Raw genomic sequence first — 20,760 nt, 5'->3', positions numbered from 1 at the left:
TTTTGATGGATCTTGGCATAACAGAGCCAAAGACAGAAGGAAAACGTACAGAATTTTTTTAATTCGCTACTCAAAATTCAATTGTAGCCTGGATGCTAAGGCCTAAAGATGTCTGAACCAGAGACAACGACCTAGAGTACAGGCCCGGAGGAAAAGCAGGTGATGAAGCTGTCCACAGTGACATAAAACAGGAACAGCAACAAGGTCCAAGGAAACAGTATCAGTAGCAAAACTGGAGCCACGTTCAGCCAGGAATATGTGATGGAAGGTCACAGGCTGACATTCAGTAAAACTAGAGCAATGGAAAGTAGGAGGTGCAAATCAAGTGAAGGCTGGCCGACAACCAGTTAGATTTCCCAACGCAGTACACTGCTAATAGCATTCAACTGCTGTGATAATGGAAGAAAAAAATCAGGCAGAAGAGGAGTGGTTAGGAGATACAACAGCAGAATGGAAATCACAGAAAAACTCACAACTGGGACAGGAAGAGGGAGGCTGACACCAGGCCTGTAGCGGAACTGGCAGCAACAATCTCACAGGGCAGTGCTTGCTTAAGATCCAAATAAGCAAACAATCCCTCTGGTGAGGAGGAATGTAAGGAGCTGGACAGGCCATCGACACAGAAATTTAAATTACTAGTGTTGAGTGCCACCGGGTACGAATAGAGGGGAAGGGGCAGGAGGGAGAACAGCAGTAAGGCATCTTTCACAGCAGTACACGCTGCTACTACTACTTAGTAGTTTGGATTTTTTTTCCCCCGTTTTATTTCATCAGAAATGAACTTTATTTTCTTTGCAAGGAAAAAAAAAAGTTTCATTCAACCTTAAAATAAACTATGTTTTTAAATTCTTTTGTCAATGACCTGCAAACACTAGGAAAAAGTCATCTCATGATGAAAAAGCAGAATAATAATTTCAAGAAATGCTGATCAATAATTCTCCTTTTCTTTTTTTTTTTTTTTTTTTTCAAATTTGGATTACATCAGCAAATAGCTTGGGTTAGCCTGAAAGAGCATTTTAGAAGGTACACACTTTGAGCAAAAAATTTAATATAGCTATCTATTTAAGTCTTACTTATGTGGGAGTGGAAATTATTTTACTGTAAAACCGAGCTGTTGAAAAAAATATATGCAGATAGTTCATTTCTTTCATAATCTTCAAAAAGACAATAGCTGTATCTAGAAAAGTATTGCTGTCTTTGTTGCATTCTGCAAAATCACATAATGCTTCCAAAAACGAGAGATTAAACAGATTAAGACTCTTCAGCTTGAGAAAAGTGCTGTCAAATAAGAGGGAAAGGATATAATAGGGTTCTATAAATCAAGGATGGCACACAAAAATGAACATAAAGTAGCTATTCACTGTTATACAAGGACTAGGGAATCAAGTGAAATTAAGAAGTTTCTAGAAGAAAAACAGAAGCATGTTTCAACATAATGTGTAATTAAAACACTGGAACTCATTAGCACAGAATGCTGCAAATGACAAATATAAAAATGTAAAAATAAGCTGAATAAATTCAGATCCACAGCCAAGACTGGAAAAAGAAAATTATCTTTTTTAATTAACTTAGCCTCAAGCACTGCCTGATCATCCTATCGGATAATTAGATCCTTCAATTCCCTGTTTTTTACTGGAATATTTTAAGCACCATGCTTGTTTTCACACCTGTCACACTTTTATATTAAATTTTAAAATATAAAGCAAACGTATGATTCTGCTTTCTGCAGAATCCTTTTCCTGAGTTCAGCTGAAAACACGACTAGGCTTCCAAATCATTAGTCCTGATTCAGCCAGGTATATAGTTACCTAGTTATCTTCTTAATTTCCACAACGGTGAAAGCAACTACATTCAGGCAAAAGTTTAACTTGACTAAGGCTGTAGTGAGATAATTAAACTCTTGTTATGGTAGTGAGTTAACTACTCTGGACATGAGGTCGGGGAGGGGAGGTGGTGTTGTGTTGTGGGGTTTTTTTTAACGTAAACTGTTCACTTCACTTTAAACCAGGAGAAACAGTTCATGTAAATGATTCAGTGCAATTCCATCACAGTGGATTAATATAAACCTTTCAAAGAATATAATATTCTAACTAAGGACCTGTTTGGTGTTTCATCCTATCAGTCTTATTTATGGTATTATATTTAAGCAGAAGAGTTCACTTCTAGAAAGGAAGGTAGGAGAAGGAAAACAGTTTGCTACTTTTCTCAGATCTTGCAATTTTACTGCAAGACATAAAGACCAAAGAAGAGATCAAATTAGTAAATCAGTAAATGGAAGCAAATGGTAGGAATCCACCAAATCTACCTGGATGGCTGCTAGGTTCTTCTGTTCCTGTGATGGAGCCTCATGGACAAAACGCAGCCAATTAGAATGGCGTGGGTTGCTCGCATCCAGGATGTAAAGGACCTCTCCTTTATTCCCACGAACCTGCAATATTTAAAAAAAAAAAAAAAAAAGAAACAAAACTAAAATTGTTTACCAAACACATACAAACACGTAAGACACTAAGGCATGCCTGTGCTCAGCAAGGGACTCTTGCATTCAATGTGATGCTGTAATGCAGCTTCACCCCTTTCTACAAGCGTATTTATTCACCTCAGAATAGGGGGGCAACTCAAATCCAACAACTGGCATCAGCTTCCTTTCTTGAGTTCCCTCTCTTTGCTTAGTCTTTCCTTTACTAAATAAGTAATATGACTGACTCCTGGGTCTCCCTAATCTAACAGTATGGTCATTGGTGCTTGTGTTCTTTCCTCTCTCTTTGTTCTTTAAAGTCTCTTTTTCTTTTTGATCTTGCCAGAAACTGATAGAACCTGAGAGGTCCTTTCCCTTTCCAACCCTATAATACCTTTTCCAGTTTTCCTGAGTTCTCCACCTTCACGTGTTCTTATGCCAGCATTTTACTCCTACAGTCTACCTAATTCTTCTCGTACCCTCCTGTCTTTTGTCATTCAGTCTGTCTCTCATCACTTTCTCAAAATTAAAGTTGTAAGCTCTCCTGTCTCCAAATCTTTTTCCTTTCCTCAACTCACTAATGTTGTCCTACCTTCCTTCTCCAACATGCTGTCTAAGAGTGGACCATTTTCCTCTGTAACCTATACACGTCCTCTGACTCACTCTCCAACTCACTTTGCAGCGTTTCTCTTCCACTGACAGTACAGACAAGGCCAGCCATGTTCCTCATCTTCCTTTCGAGTCTTCTATGGGTTTGGTTTTTTGGTGGAGTTTTTTTTTTTTTTTTCCCTTTAGCAAGGCCAAAATCCATCTTGCCCTTGGATTGAGATCCATCTTCAGATCAAGGAACAATATAATTGCATTTATTCATTCCATACATCCTGTTTTACAACTCACTCAAACATCTTCTACATATGCCCCTCTAAAGGAAATTCATATATGTAGCCTGTGAATAGCAGTCAGTTTCAAACTATGCTTGGCTGAAATTTTATCAGAATAGGAGGCTGTTTCCGTAAACAAATTAGTTAACTATGTAGGTGAAGGGCTGTAAATTATTTAGTAGAGGAAACAAACATGTTCAGGTTTTGTCCACTAAGTGAAGGAGCCACTTTAAAAAAAAATATATATTGTGCACATTGTCATCTCCGTACCAGGAGCTTTCGGCTGTCACTACAGATCCACAGAATTTCTATAACTGAGACAAAATTCCAACTTACACTGAAAAAGTGAAAATAATAGAAATACAAACAATACTAATCAAGTCATTCTTCCCCCTCGAAACGCAAAGACAGTGCTGAAAAAATACAGCTGCCACCGCCATATAAAAAAATAGCTTGTTTTAAATAATAGATCACCTGAATCTCCACTGATACAGAAGATAGAGAGCCATGCAAAAAGGTCATACAGCCACACCATTATTCTATATGATTTATTTATATAATGAACATAATTTCTTTTTCATCTGTCAGCAAGTAGCCGCCACTGCAGGTATTTCCTAAGAGCTAGGGATTTCAGATATGCAAGATCAAAATTAGATTGTCTTCATGGCTTTGTATTTGAATTGCTCACATTCTTGCTATATTTGTTTCTAATAAATGCAATATCGTATTTCTTCAGTCTGACTGCTTAAATTTCCTAAACATTTAGGATATCATTAGAAAGACAAAACTGTATTCCATTACAATAATAGCTGGTGACAGCATGATGTTCTCATATTGAAACAAAAAAAACCCTACTGTAGTTCTGCAAACAAATAAGTCTTCAAATTTATTACTGTTCCTCCAAAGGAAGACATCATACCTTAAGAAGGACACATCATGAAAAAGTGGCAGTATTTCAAACTTTAAAAGTTGTTTTACTTTCAAACAAACAGGTTAACCACAGTGAAAATTGTCAAAACTACAGATTTAAATGCACCTGGAAACAATATTATCTAACACTAAACACTGCAATGAGTTTCCCAGAGAGGCTGTGTAGTCTCCATCCTCAAAGATGTAGATACTCAAAAGCTGTCCTGGGCAGCTGGCCCTAGGTGGTCCTACTTGAGCAAGGGGGTTGGACCAGATGACGTCCAGAGGTCCCTTCCAATCTCAGCCATTCTGCAACTATCACCTTGGGAAGTAATGCCTGCTCGTTACTGGAACCGTTGTTTTCATTAGGAACATGAGCAGAATGAGTGCAATCAAACCATTAAAGCAAGCTCCAAATTTACATAAAAATACACACTGACCGTGTATCCACCTCCTGAAAAGCTACCTGTCATGCAGAAGCGTTGCTTTGATTATACTGTAATAATCATCCAGTTCTAAATAGGTGATCCACAGAGCAGAACATTGAGATCTGCTCTGCAATGTGGAGCACTGAGTGATAACAGGTAACATTGCTGATTAGCATATTTGAGTTACTGAAGTCAAGCTAATGGCTTTGTGATTTAGCTACCAAAGTACGGGTTATAGAAGCCCACCACATAGGTCCTATAAAGGTTTCCATCAGATCTTAACTTGGGTTGAAAGGGAAGCAACCAAGACCCTATTACAAAAACCATACATTACATTATCTACCTTTTCATCCATTCTTCTTCTTCATTTGCTTAATCCTTATATTATAAAAGAAAAATTTATATTCACTTCAGTGACACACGATCATCTCAGTCGTGCTTTCGAAGTCTCTGCCAATCCATAAAGAGTTATCAAACACAAAACAAAGACTTAACACATAAACTATTGATAAAAGAACACAATAAATCCCTTAAAGACATGCTATATTTTCTATCGCTTTTTTCACCTCGTAAAGAAATAACGCTGCATCAAATGCACAGATGTGAGCAAGAGAAGTCAAGAAAAAGTCAAAACACTATACTTAACTGGTGACGTTTACCACTCCTTTTCTCACTGGTTGCATGGATAGGCGAGTTTCCTAAATGAAGGACCGATCTTTGAGCACCACGGCAGTGAATCCCAAACTTAATCAATATTTAAAACAAACACAAAAGGACCAGACTCCTTTCCAATCACCCAGCCACTCCAAGAATCTTGAGGACAATCTGCCTACCACAACTATTGCTGGCAGGAAACTGTTGGAAAACTGAGGATGTCTTTCGGGGAGACGAAATGAAAAATACTTTTGCATATCGCAAACTAAAGTAGAAAATTCTTTAAGGAAGATTTTCTTAATGTATCTGCAAGCAAATTACTGCATTTGCCCCACACATCTAAACGGTTACAATCTTTTATACTTATAAGGGACTTAAAATAGAGGCAAAAAATTTTTACAGGACTGAGTTTCCCTGCTAATTTAATGAAGTAGTATCAATTTCACATTGCTAGTGAACGTATGTAAAAATTGTGACATTTGAACCTGTCACTTGTCTACATTCACTAATTCCATGTTTGAAAGTTACTTTCCCAGTTTCTATACAGTTGGTATTACCTGAACTAAGCAAAATCATCCAGTTAGCTTGAGGCGTGTTCCTTAAGATCTTCAAACTACAGCGGTTAATGCAGAAAGAATTTTTTAAATTATTAACAGGACCGGAACTGAAGTACAAAAGTATTTCTAATTGACCTTCTAAGGTCATCAAATTAAAAATGCTCTTAAGTCATGAGACCACTGCTAAATAATAAAGGATTCAATCACCTTCATAGATCAACAGACACCCGGAAGGACTGTATGATATGCTTGTGGTTAACATGCAGGATCAGTGAAAGAGCTAGAAATAGACCTCGGAAGTGTAGCCACCAGTAGATGACGTCATACTATAAAATTTTTCTTTGCTCAAAAACAGGAACGGGACCTTATCCTTATTTCTTCTAAATAAAGGAGTACATCCATGGAACCTGAGGATGCCTGCTGCAGATCAATAGACCATCTTGGTCTAGGACCCGCTTATTGCTGAGGCCCTTTTGACCACTGAGACCAAGACGTCCCTGTAGGTTCTGTAACCAATGGAGATAACTTGGAGTGTCTATTACCAGTGAGTGATGTGACCAGACATGCAGTCGCCTTTGATTTCCCAGGCTAAATACTTAAGTAGCAATTTGTTTCATATCTAAATATAGGCAAACTTTGGCACGAGCCTAGAACAAGGCTGATTCAAATTCATGCCTGATAACCCATGGCAAGCTTTCTTCCCATTTTGCTACAACACACTCACTATTTGGTCACTCACCACAATCAAACATCTAAAATGCATACACATAAACACATATGCAAAGCATGCACCAGACACAAGAGCACCACAAATTGAAGTGTCTAAGAATTACCTTCTTGAGAATCAACACAAAAGGTGTCAGTGAACTAATTTAGTCCAATGTCTTCACAGTAAGTTGAAATATCTGACGTTCACTGTTATGACACAGGGGGTTTTACTTCAAGATCAATCAGGACATCATTGAATTATGCCACTCTAACAAACACCACGTCACCATACAATTCGGAAAAAAATGTGCCCCTAGTCACTGTATAAGCTATCCTATGAAACCCTACGCAGGCCTAAAAAACGTCTAAGCTGCTTGCAACGCTCATCAACAACATGCACTACTCCATCTGCTAGCCTTTTATGCGGCAATGAAATTATCTCCAGATTTTCAAAATACATCCAAAGTTGTCGTGTATGCTCCTTCACAATGCTCAGGAGTGCAATTACAAATGCTCTACCATGCACACCTGGCAAGAGAAGAAGAAAAAAAAACTTCACTGAAAGTAAGCAGATGGTTGTCTTTGCTGAAGGCAGTAAACACTCTGTCTGCTTTCTGGAAACTATTTTCTAAACATTTATAAATCTAAAAATCTATGTTCAAACAATCATGTAAATAAAAGTATTGTTTTCTGCATTGCATTTTTTATTAGCTGAAAACATCATTTTTTATTGTCAATAGTATAAAACAGCTAGATGCAATACTTTTGCATCCTCAGTTTCAGCCCTCTATCACAGAGCTCACTGCAGAGCAGAAACTCACATTTTTAACATTGCTGTCGAAAGCAGTAAAATAACACTTGCAAAGGAAACCTGAGGCAGTAACTGTTGATTCGCTTACTCACTGAGAAGTATTGAGACATAGACATTGCATTTTACTTCAGTCAAAATACAGAACAACAGTTTTTCATGTTAATGAAGCTCCTGCTGCTGTGTGACGTTCTTTGACCTTGTCAGAGACAGAACGGTTCAGAAAGCTCATTCCTAAACTTCTGCTAACATTTGGTGGAGCTTTCACAAGAAGGGTTGAACTTCACGTTCACGGGAAGGACATCCAAATCTCCTTCAGCAATGTGTGTGTGATCTTCTAAAAGAGGTTCACATTAGAATACTCGCACCTCAACCTATCAGCATGTACTTCCTAACATCTTAAATAAATCACATAACTGAAGATGTGAGGCTAACATTCTCAGTCATTTTTAGGAGCAGATTCTTCTCATCCACAAAACCAGAAGATCATTAAGATGCCTGTTCCAAAAGTCATTAAAATTAAAACAAAGTCATAAACTTACCATGAATAAAGATGACTAAATCAAGCTTTAAAGGAGTTGATCAATGAAATTAAGCTAAAGAAACAAACTGGTAAGAATGTAAAAACTATGTTGGACACCTGTCTACCCCAGTGAAATTAATTTAATAAAATTTAAAATCTAGGATGCAAACTTGCAACTGAGTTAGGGCATCCATACCTGACTTACAGACAAACGTGGCAAAAGTTATTTTAAATGCAACTTGCATAAAAATGCATCCAGATGCATATGTGTAAGAAATGAGAAAAACAAAACAATTTCTGAAAATTAAACAATGATTCACAAAAAAAACATTAAAAGAAAATAATTTTAAGAGTAAAAACTATCTGAGGAGTAACGACTGGGAAGGTAGTCTTCATACAGAAAACATAAAGGCTACACTGCTAAGAACTACATTTCTAATAGTACATTCATCTTGAGAGCAAACTGAATTCTTCAAATTAAGATTTATTTTATCATGAAACTCTGGACATAATTCAACTTAATGTCTTGTATGTAAAAGCCTTCCTATGCCAGAACCACATATTACAGGCAAGACATCAAAGGGAAAAAAAAAACTCAACACATACCACCATAAGCTTTAAGTGCTTGACTTCTCATACCTCAATCCTAAACATTAGAGCTCTGATCTAAAGCTGGTTGTAGCCAACAGCAGATTTTCTATCGCCTTCACTGGTTTTCAGGCAGGCTGCTTTAACTGAAATAATTGTCACTGCAAAGGTGGTAAGAGTTAAGCAGTAGAAAAGTAAGTTCATTTCATTTTCTCACATAAACAAACCCTAACACTAGCTTCCATTGAAAGACTGATTCCCAGCATGTTTCAGTTCTTCTCTGTTTTAACAGAACAATGAAGAAACATAATCTTGGCAGACAGACAGAAACCAAACCTGAAATATGTAACATTCAGCATTACACAGCGCATTATGTGCTATCCAATCCTGACTAACATTTCTTCATGGTATGTCAGAGTATTTGAAGGAGGACTAAGTCTTTCCAGCCCTCCCTGTTTTAACATTTGCCAAAGTCATCCCCAAAAGTATACGCTTGCCACAATCCAATCGTAGTGAAATGAATGCTACTTTCTTGGTTAGGGGCAATAAAGAAAATAAACTGAACAGAAGGCTTCCCTTTGCAAAGGGGCATCCAAGCCTCCAGAGGCAAAAGCTGCTGTGAACTTTAATACCTGTTCTTGCCTTAAAGCACTTACTCTTCCAGCAAATACACATAATTTAAATTGCTATGCAGAAGTAACTTGGACATTTTCTTGGCTGCTAATTATTAATCCTAACTATATGGTTTCCACAGGTTTGGGTTTTCTCCCTTTCACATCACTTGTAAATAAATCTTTTCAGCATGTAGCTCTTTACAAAGGTAACAGCAAGATCAAGGATGCTTCCCCGCTGCTCCGCCAGTCCTCTGGAATCTGTTGAACAAGCAAGTGTAAACCTTTGATTTCTTCAAAACTATGCAAGTTACAGATAGACTAACAGCATTCTGCTATATTGAATTGAAAAACACAAACTCTAACATCCTCAGAACTTTATTTAACATCATCACTGGACCAAATACGTTATTTTGAGTTCCACAATTTCTGAAAGACCAAAAGGAAACACAATGTGTACAATTCTGTCTCAATGTGACATCCTAAAGATGCCAACTTACAATGCTGGTCTTGGAAAAAAAAGGAATAGCTTGATGAAGACAGACCACATCACAGACCACGACTCTACACAGCTAGAAATGCATGTGGTAAACTTCCTCACAGAAAACTATTCCATGAAATTGAAGCTCGGATCCCAGGCATCACATACCAAAAAAAGAAACGTTCCCCTCATGTTCATTTTCACTTGACTTATAAAAAGCCTCTACTACTTAGTCTTCTTCCTAAAGGTGTCCTCTCTGAAAATGTATTTTTTTTGACTGCCATCAGACCATAAGGTCAAGTCTTAGTGTGCCTTCATTCAATAGTCTTCAAATTAATTATTTTAAATATCTTTGGTATGGCTGATTATGCACCAAGTTGGCTAGTTGCTGTGACTACCTCCCACAGTCTCAGGAATAACCATCTATGTAGACAGTTCAATATTTTTCTTTCTGCATCCCTGGTCTCTATTTTCAACTTAAGACTGCTCTTAGTATGACTTAAATTACATTATAAAGCTCACGTTCAGATCAACTTCAGTAATCATGAACAACCTGGGTTCAAACATTCAGGAAGTCATAAAATTTGGTATGCAGGAATCTTTTCAAGGCTCACAAAACTGGGTTACAATAAGATATTATGAAATGGTTTTAGAACAGCTCATAAAAAACTCATTTTCTGATTTGCTCTCAATAGGGTCATATTAGTGTCATCAGTAAATACATGTATTTGCCTTTTCTTTTCTTTTCTGTCCTACAGAAACAGATAAATCTCATTTAATCATCAGCAGTGAGGCATCTGGAAAATCACATGGCTTTCCAACAAACTTAAAGACCTTTTCGTTGTCATAATCCACCCACCATCCCTTCCGAAAACCTTTCTCTAGCTGAAGTATTTTATTTATTTAAAATAACCTGCAGAAACATCATGAAAAGTCAAGTGAGACAGGGCACATAAATATGTACTGTATTCAGCAATCATTTGTCATAAAAGCACATTGTATTGTTTTGTTTCCAGCTGAGAACAAAGAAGATGAAACCAGTTGCTCTGAGTACATAACCAGAGAGGGGAACAAATTGTCCACATGTCCTCTCTGGGAAAGGATATTTTGGGCACACCCCTAGATTAAAAAATAAAAAGAAAATTTAAAAAAAAAAAAAAAAAAAAAAGAAAAAGGGAAGGGGGAAAATAAAGGCACAGGGATTCACAGACTTGAATTACCACTCATCTAGAAACATTTTGTAACTCACTCTACTTATTGTGAGTTTGGGTTTAACGAGATGGGCTTTTAGCAGTCATTGTTCCAGTGTGTAAAATCTATTCATAGCTCTGCTAAGACCATATCAATACTACGCTGTCTTTATAAGCCGCTCAGCAATGTTAATGCTAGAGGTTTTTTTCAAACAAACATTTATTTTGTAATAAATGCACAGATAGTGCTTTCAGCCAGATGTCAAATATTACCTTTTTCGTACAGTGGCACATAACATAAAAATAACAGTCATCCTTCCACCTCTAACCACAGAAAGATGAAAAAGTAGGAAATTAGTCCCCTCCTCAGTGTAAAACAGGATTAAATATACATTCAATATAAACTGTTCAGCTAGGGGAAAAAAAAAGCAATTCTGCTCAAAGAACTACAGCAGAAAAGAAAGAATACAGAGACAGAACAGAAGCACTGAAAAGCAGGTGTGTATAAAAAGTTGGAAATGTTATTATTGCAAGTATTTTTCAATTAGTGTAATCTCCTCAACTGATAAACTCAGATTTTTGCTACAGGCAAACACATCTCTGACTGGAACTAGGATGGGTGAAGGACTTAATTACAAGATCTGTGTATAAACTACTGTTGCTGCCTAATACATACAAAGTTTAGAAAAGCCCTGAAAGTCATTATGCCTTCATCTGACCACACTGCCAGGTTTTTATTTTGCTAAAGATCTCACAACTACACATTGCATTACAAAGTTCCTAAAATTTAAAAACTTCACTTACTGTACAATTGCTAAACCCTAGCACAAGTGTCACAGCAGGGAATGTTTTATATTACAGTTGGAGTAAAGTATGCACTGACACCTGTTGATCAGCATAAATCAGTATCTCAGTAACCAGCAATCATCTTCCCACATTCAAATTACTTCAATTTTTTTTTTTATTTTCACATTTTTCAATTATTTTTCACAATGTTGCTATATTTTTATGTTTTGCTCAACTTGATATTTGCTATTTCTTTATCATTTTAAAGAAGTCAATCCTCCTTTGCCCAAAAACCATATTTGAAAAGCATCAATAAGTACAAAATGTCATTATAGCATCTTCAAGCTGAGGGGAGGACGATTTGTTACGGTATAAACTTAATTCCGAGAGCGCTTTTTGCTAGGTGTGATGATGTCGCTCTAGACTACTCACTTCCCACATGAGCCTGCAGTCTGTGTTCTCATCCAGTTCCTCCGGCATTCGCTTCTCCCCTGCAAAGGGGCCAAATTTTTCACCCTAAGGAATAATTATAAAAGAAAAAGAATCAGTGAGGAAAAAAAAAAAAAAGAAAGGCAAATTACCAAACTCCAGTAGAGGTACTATTTTTAGCTTCAAATTGAGATGGAAAGTTTTCCTTCCTTATCCTAGTATATGCCAAGAAGGTGCACATCCCTGAGCGTTCACCTTCAAGCTCATTCCCATTCTTTTTATAGCTTGGAGAATCTCTTAAAACCGTATCTTTCCTCTACATGGTTATTTCCCCTTTGGGAAAAAACATTTTTCCTTATTTTAAATAAAGCTGAAATTTACAAGTCAAATTTCTCACATTTCTTACAAGATTTTCAGGAAGCACTTTGCAATAGGCATCCAAGTAAAATGTAAAATACTTGGCAAGCACAAAGTTTATATTAGATTTATTTGCAAGATTGTTTGCAACGCTACTTTTTGAAGTGCCACAAACCAAAACACTGAATAACTGAGGTTTTGATCATACAGAGGGATTCGTTTAAAAACACAGGGAGTATGCACATGTCTATGAATTAATTCAAGCCTTCATAAACAAAATTAAAATGTTATACCACCTGCTAGTCATAACACATGCTGTGAAAGCATCCATTGAGATGTTCTTCTAAAAGTTTTGGGTAACGGTGGTTTTTTTTTCCTTCACAGACGTCACAGGAGCAGCAGGGTAAATTATTTAAATGGGATTTTCTTAGCCAGGTCTGACTTTCCCCCCTTACTCCCTTGTCCTTATTTGCAGTGAGAAGCCCTACAAATCAGAATGCAGGCTGCTATGTTCCTTCAGGCAGTGTTCAGATCAAAAAGCTCTATATACTTTTGAGCATTCAAGATTATAACCACACAATGAAAAGCAACTCCAGTGTTTCTTTAAAAATAACAGTATTTTGGCTAGTAAAGGTATCTTATCTTGTCCATGTGTCCCTTCCCCCAGGCGCATTCCACGATCCCAGAAACAGCCTGCTAGATGTTTTCCCTCTTGCTTAGTCTTTACAGACTGTCTACAGGTAGAGTGCAGACCAACAAGTGGAATGGAACACTTCCAGGATCAGTCCTCTTAGAAACAACCAACCAAATTTAAAAAAAAAAAAAAAAATCCCCATATTTAAAATCAAACCTGAAGGAAATCTGCTCTGGAAATGTATGGTCCTATCTAGCTCAGCAGAGATAAGGTAGGCCCTTTCTGGAGCAGACATCTCCTGCCAGGCTGAACTGGCTTTTCCCATTCACTTAGAAAGCAACAAGTAGTTTTGGTGCAACAAGGAAAGTGGCTCACTGCAATTGCTGAGCTCCAAGTGAGGGCATCATTATATCCGCAGAATCTCTCATTACTCATAGTAATTATGAAGATGAAAAGTAGCTTATTGGACTATAATCTACATTAGTTCTACGAAAGGAAAAAGAAAAAAAATCTCCATAAATGTAAAACAGAAATTATTTAAAGACAGAATGAATAAGGAACCTGAAACAGCTAGTTTCCCATACTCACTTCAGGGGCAGAATGACACTTTTCAAGAGGGCGGAAAGAGATTAAGTTCTTCCTTAACTACTTTGGAGGCTTCCACAACCCTCACCTCAGTCATACTTTCATCCTTGCAATCCAAAGGATCCCTAGATACCTTATAAAGCACTTACAGGGTTAATTTTACCCATCACTGAAGCACATACCACCTCTGGGATGAAGCACAGCAACAGCTTAATACTAAGTACTGATTCAAAACAAGAAACACCATACATCATTCCTACCTCAGCTACTCCAAACCAGTAAACCTCTACTGCAATATGTTTAAGACCTTCTAGAAGCTCAAAACAATAGCAAAAGCAAAAGGCAAGATGTCCACCTCTACACGTAAAGTAAACGTAACATGAACAGTAGGTGATTCCGACTTCTAAGTACTTTTTATAGCTTCTCAAATCTGGAGACAAAGCAGAAATTAGAGGCAGCAAAACCTGATGTCTTGGCACACAAAGGTCCATGGGAATAAGGGTAATTACTCATTTAGCCTTTCAGAGCATTTTCTTTATATGTATCTCTCTGATTAACAAGTCAGGCATACAACACAGTCTAAAGTCAATCACTGAAATTATTCAACATCGGAAAGGCACATCACTCAAATTTTAAAAAAGCTATTTTCAACAGTTGCTTTCAAGACAGCAGAGACGACACTTCTTCCAGTCACAGAAAAACACTGAGAAATGTAGTCATTCTCTGATGATTATACCAAGGGCCTTATGATATTGGTGCTGTACCCAAAAGCCAGCTGTTGGAGAAAAGAAATTACAGGAGAATCACAGCTTTTGTGAAGGTAACAAAACAAAGTTTCCACCTTTTATAATTACAGACAAAAACTTGAAAGCACAGCCTGAAGGCACAAAAGCAGATGGCAGACAACACAAGTTCAAAATGTATTATTACCAAAACTTTGCTAATAGGAGAATTTTCAGAGGCCCACTTCATGATTACTTAGCATTTGGAGAGTTGGTACTGCAATTTCTGACTATAAGATCATCTGAAACGTGTTTTACTTTCAGTTAAGACAACTGCAGTTGTGTGATAGCAATAGAGATAAAATGGTGCAGTGTTTGCTGCTCAGGAAGGTAAGATCTTACTTCACAATTAAGTGTTATATGCTACACCTCCTCTGAAGCTCCAAGGAATTCATTTAACAGCTATTAGCTACTCTGTATTATAGCCATGAAGTGCACTACTGCTGCCTCGTTATCAGACAGGAGAGCACCTTGAGAGCACTTCAGTGTGATCTTCCTTTCCATGGAAAAGAGGAACGCACAGTCTGGTTATATCCAACACACCATCTGAGTAATTTACACATCCACCCTTCTCTGAACAGCTGTGGCAACACACAGTGCTTAGGTCTCCAACCAGTTTTAGAAATACCTGTTTCAGCCACTGCCCACAGCGAACTCAAGAGCTGGTTCTTCAGTCTATCAAAGAGCAAAGTCTGCCTGTCAGACACACACTTCTGATCAGGGCTTTGCATACCACAGCTGTCTGTGCTACCGGCACAGAGGATTCACTGCCAAAGGACAAACCTGTAACAAACTCTGTCACCAGACGCTCCTGATACAAACAGATCTTACTACAACTGCCTCTGTCTTTACCTTCTTTACCTTCCACATGCGATACATGCCACACTTTTCAGTTTTGCTAGGATGTCCCGCATGACACGCTCACACTGGCAGAGCTGTGCAGAGCTCTGGCAGCATATACTTTGCCTGTATAAAGAGAGTTCAAAAGCAACATGGAGTAATTCAGGCAAGAAAATTCCCTATTCTCCCTAGCATGCAGCTCTAATAGTTCAATTGACAGCGGTGTAAAGGAAGGGGGTTCAGACCCAGAGCTCCGAACTGACATTCAGAATCGATGTTGACACGTGGATGATGATTTCTGTGAGCTTCGCTCTAGAACTTGTTCTATTTCAGAGTCCAGGGATTCATACATGCTAGTGGTGTACAACCATCCTTGCTGTGTGAGCTCCCAAAGTTTTCAAATCACAGTTCAGAACCTCAGTGGAAAAAAAATTAAGCCAAGTACTATAAAAGTGTTCCCCTTCCACCCCTCATTAATGCTCAGGGACACCTTAAAAACGAGGGACCCCCCTCACCCCACCCCACGGTGTCTAAGCCTGATGAAACCACTGAAAAATGAGGCAGCCCTCCCAGCCTGACTCAGAGCCAAAACCAGGACAAAGATGGAAAGCAAAACATACAAAATACGTAAAAGTGTACAGTAACATTGGGTTTGTAATTTTAGGTATGACTTTATCTGTTCCAACAAGTCACCTGTGTAGTTATAATTGGGATTTCAGGTCATCAAGAGACTTTCAATTCAATTACGAAGGTGTCAAGGGACACGACCCCGTTGGGGGATGAGAGGCCCGGCTGTATCATCCCAAAACCATGAATTAAATCGCCCGTCCCCACCGAGCTGGAAGGGCTGGGAGCGGACAGGGGCCTGCGACCGGCAGGCGAGTCCCTCTACCTCGGATAACCAAGCCCTGTCCGGAGGAGCTCAGCCCTCAGAACGGTGCCAGAGACACAAAGTTAAAAGAAACGGGGGGAAAAGAAAAAAAAAAAAAAAAAAAGAAAAGAAAAGAAAACTCAAAAAACAAAAACACAAAAAACCACAGAGAAAACCCTGGTCTGCGTCCCGGCCCCCGCGCCCCTTCCCCGCCCCGAGCGGCTTCCCTTTTATCGGGGGGGTGCGGGGTGGTGGAGGGGGGGGGAGATGGCGGGCGGTGCCTCCCCCAAGGAACCGGAGCCCGGGCGGACGGAAGCGGAGGCAGCCGCCGCCAAAGCTGGGGCTGAGGTGAAGTTTGAGCCGGGCCGGCGGCGGCGAGCGGCGGAGGAGCCGCCCCGCTCTCCTGTGAGACGTGGCAGCCGCTCCCCGCCGGGCCAGGCCGGGCCGTTACCCCGCTCGCCTGGCCATCACCCACCTTTTTGACTCGGCGGGCCGTGTAGAGCCCCATCCCGTCCTGCACTTTTGAAGACTTCAGGGCGAACCTGTCCGGCACGTACATGCCCAGCATTTTGCACCGACCTCGGGCCGCCGCCTGCTACCGGGGAGGAGGATTATCGGGGACTTCCATCCCACCGGGAAGGAGAGACAGACAGACCGGGGAAGGGGGGCAGGAAGAGGGGCTGGTTGCGGGGCTTTCCCGGCTCCTGAGGAAGAGGGGAGGAGCCAGGCCCGCCGGCGAGGCCCCCGCCGCTACCGGACAGCGGGGCCGCGGCGGGACGGGACGGGGCGGGGCAGCGGCTGAAGCAGAGCCCGGGGGCTTCGCGCCGTCGAGGGGCGCGGGTTTGTGAAATGGCGTCGTGTGAACGTTGTGAGGGGACATAACCAAGCCGTTGGGTTTCCAGCACATCAGGGCTGCTGAGGCCTAGCCCTAACGCCAGGCACTGGCCGCCTCCTAACATGTCGCCATGGGCTAAGGCACGAGCAGCCTGCGGTGCAAAGAGGCATAAGAGCACGTTCCCCACCCCTAGCTTGGCTTTCATTTCCAGGCCAAATGGTTCTCCCATGGCTCAGCCATGGCCTCATGCTCCAGCACAGTTCTGACCACGGGGTCGGCCTTTCGCCCCTGTTTCTGCAGGGGTGCAACCTGGAAGCAGGTGTGAGAGGAAGGAGGTGAGTGGGCAGCGCTGGGGCTCAGATTTGAGAGGAGAACTTGATTGGGAAGCCTGACAGGGGCAGAGGGGCCTCACTCTGTCACAAGGGAAAAAAAAAAAAAAAACAAAAAAAAAAAACAAAAAAAACCAAACAAACACACCAGAGGGTTTGTTGTTTTTCTTTTTGTTTTTTTTTGTTTGTTTGGTTGGTTTTGCTTTTGTTTTTTTAGAACTGAGACCTCTAGTTATGGGCTGAAATACTGAAATCTGCTGGTATTTACAAGATACTCTGCTTGAAGAGAACAGGGGTACTCCCCCCAGAAGCAATACCCAAACACACTTCAGTGCTAGCAGCACTATGCTTTCTCAGATGTCACTCAGATTTATCCTTATTTTTATATCACAGGAATGGGCGAATCCAGATTTAGCTTAACTTTTGAAACAACGTAATCCTTTGCTTTTGAGGATTGTTTTGAAGGTAACTCGGATGAAATGCCAGAAATTCAGCAACCCAAACATAAAACCAGTTTTATCTAAAAAAAAATATATCCTATATATTCTTGAACATACCCACAGGGGTATTGTATTCTGACTAATACTGCACACAATCTAGTTTGAACAGAGAGAAAAGTTACACTTTAGCAGGTTTCTAACATCACACCATTACTCTTCTTTTATCATAAAACTGCAATATCCAACATTGAACTTTTTCTAGAAAGGTGATTAATTTTGGTTGGGATTCCAGCCTGCATCATATATTGCTGCTCTCTAAATTGAAGTAGTGATCATCGTAGTTGGAAAAGGGATTTGATTACACCTGATTATGCCATTAAAAGCAAGTACAAAGCCATATGAGGCAAGCAGAGGGAAAAGAAAAAGAAAATATACTATAGTTATAGACACATTTTAGAATTGTGCTTCAAATATTAATGATTAGACCCTAGGAGTGTAACAACATCTCCCTCTTAGAATTCTTCCAGAATTAACAGATGTATAAATAGTAGAAATATTAAAAGCTTCTAGCTCCCACCAAAGTATTAGAAAAAATTTGTATTAATGACAGTTGGAAGGAATTAAAAAAAATGTCCAGAATTTTAGTTACAACATGACAGTGAACAGATCATCATAAAAGTATGTGTATTGTTTTGGATCAGTTGGATTTCTGACAGTCCATGGGCAGACATCTAGGGAAAAAAAATAAAATAAAAAAATCCAAGGCTCCCTTTGACTACTTTCCAGTGCCCTTGTGTATTGTGCACAGTGTTGCCTGTTGGTGTTTAGTATCTGCAGAGTCATATGGTAGGTATAAAGCTTTATAAAAAAAAAAACTTAGCAAAGGTAATGTATATTCTTGCCAACACACACTTATATACACAAATATATACATAGTGCTGCATGATGTCATTCAATATATGAACAACTGCTCTGGTAAATTAGATGAGGCCCTCACTTTGACAGGAAAAAACAAAAGGAAGAGAGAATCCAACAACATGGTTGGAAGAATGACTTTGGGAATGGTACCAGTCAAACCCACAGGTTTTAGACCTAGATTGATAGCCTGGACACTGACTGATAATTTGGTAGAAAATAAGAAGAATGAAAATAGAGTATTTAGATCTATGCAAGTAAGAATTGTAACACCTCAGAAACAAATTTATTGAACAGAAAGGAATTAAGTTGCCTGGGCCAACTGCTTCAGTTTTAAGAGTAAGAGCAAAATTTAACTCTTCTTTTAATTAAGATCCAGCCTCAAATCTTCCATATGCATAACCGAACATACTTAATATTTTTATAGACTAGAATACTTTCTTGAACAGAGGCCAGTCTGTCTGAATATTTATGACATCAAAATGTTGGCACCATTTTCCCTGTTTCTGAGGTTTTCCAAAAGCTTTGAATATTTAAAAATAATTTTCCACTTTACGATGGCCTCAGTGTTTTTCTCTTAAAAAAAAAATCAGACTTGGGGGTGCTTAATTTTGAACCTTAAAAGATTACATTTAACTTCACATAAAAGAAATAGTACAGCATAATTTGCAATGCAGTTACATGTTTTGTTCTTAAGGTCTTAAGTGCTGTTGGCAGCGCTATTTGTCCTTTCTGGTTCATACCAGGGCTACTGGGGAGAATAAAGTCAGCCTTGTTGAGGATAAAGCTGACAACTGCTAATCAGACAGGGATGTTACAGCTCTGTCCCATTTTGTCCTATCTGCAGGTGCAAGGAGGGTGAGGTCTCAGAGGTCCAAACGAATCAAATCAGACAGAAGAAAGATGAAAGATATCAATCACATCATGCTTGATGTATGTTGATCACTAGTCAATGGAGAGAGTGGAGCCCCATAAGTTTCTGCGTAACTTGGTTTTGTATTTGGTACATACTTGGCATGGGTGCATATAGCCTCCTGTAGTCCTCTGTGAACAAAACTGACCGCAGAACGCACCTATGCCAGTATCACCCTCCGATGAGGATGCAGTGTACATCAGTGAAAGGAATTTTCTTGCTGACATAGCTAAGTGATCTGTAAACTGACCAACTGAACCAGTGAAAGCACACTTTGTCACAATCACTGCAGATACACTAGGGTTTGCTGGCATAGCTGGCAGCAGCTTGGGAGCATGAAGAAGTCAAGATGTGACACAGCTACACTGACTTCTCAGTGCTGACCAAGTCAAGTCTCAGACTCATGAACCACAAACCCTTGGTACCCAGGCACAAAGAAGGGCTTCCAGGGCACTCTCCACACACACAAACAGCCACCAGATAGCTCAGAACGGCTTTCTACTTATATTTTTTTTAGTAGAGGCTAAAAGTAAGCTGGGGGGGGGGAGGGGGCGACACACACACAAAAACCAAAAACCAAACTTTTGTCAGCCCATCTCCAGCCCATTTTCCCCAGAGTGAGAAGCATGCCTTGGTGTGCACCTTCCAAAAGCAGTCTTATCAAAAGGTTTTTAGTCTCTGTATACACATTGACCCCTCAATTTCTTCTCAGAAGGTCACTGCCAAACAAAATGTATCTTTCCACTACATATTTCAGCAGGTAGTATCTATCCTGTACAGTTAAATCACCACACTTCCTCACACTTAATAGATTGCTTTCTCTAAGTTCCCCACTCCTCAGCAACAGAAACACCTGCCCAGGTAACTTTCTTTGCTCTGTTTTCATCTATTCTTTTCTTGGCACTTGCACTGGAACAGGTACAATTGAGGGGAGGGTGACAATCAAGCCAGGAATGTTTGTGTTCACAGAAACAACCAACTTCATTGCCAAAATGCTGTCTAGGTGCTTAACTGAACTGATTGGTAGCACTCATGCTCTAAAACAATGTCTGAGAAACTGAGTTGTGTGTGCAACTCTGACAAAAGATCACATGCAGAACCCACAGTCACCCAGAGAAAACAAATAACTTGTCTGAGAGTGCTTAGCCCAGATTAATGACGACACTGTCATTGTTCAGAGTTTATCTACCACAGCCAGGCTAAATAGCAGTAGATGTTGTTCCAAAAAAAAAAAAAAAAAAAAAAAAAAAA

At 39.5% G+C, this 20,760-nt stretch overlaps 1 protein-coding gene across 2 annotated transcripts in view; it reads right to left on the bottom strand.

Annotated features, from left to right (window-relative positions):
- PRDM5 (PR/SET domain 5) overlaps positions 1-16,670 on the bottom strand; it is an 81,649-nt gene extending 64,979 nt beyond the window's left edge. For both annotated transcript variants that reach the window (XM_086746905.1, XM_086746906.1), the window contains exons 1-3: positions 16,553-16,670; positions 12,012-12,095; positions 2,306-2,428 (exon numbers count right to left, since the gene is read on the bottom strand). In XM_086746905.1, the coding sequence (XP_086603031.1) occupies positions 2,306-2,428; positions 12,012-12,095; positions 16,553-16,645 (300 nt within the window). In that variant the 5' untranslated portion in view covers positions 16,646-16,670. The remainder of the gene's footprint in view (positions 1-2,305; positions 2,429-12,011; positions 12,096-16,552) is intronic.
- Positions 16,671-20,760: the final 4,090 nt, after the last annotated feature.

Source organism: Chlamydotis macqueenii, chromosome 4 (genome assembly GCF_036417535.1).
Source record: "Chlamydotis macqueenii isolate bChlMac1 chromosome 4, bChlMac1.mat, whole genome shotgun sequence".
Classification (NCBI taxonomy): Eukaryota; Metazoa; Chordata; class Aves; order Otidiformes; family Otididae; genus Chlamydotis; species Chlamydotis macqueenii.
The sequence above is the reverse complement of the archived record's forward strand: the minus strand, read 5'-3'. Positions and strand labels throughout refer to the sequence as shown.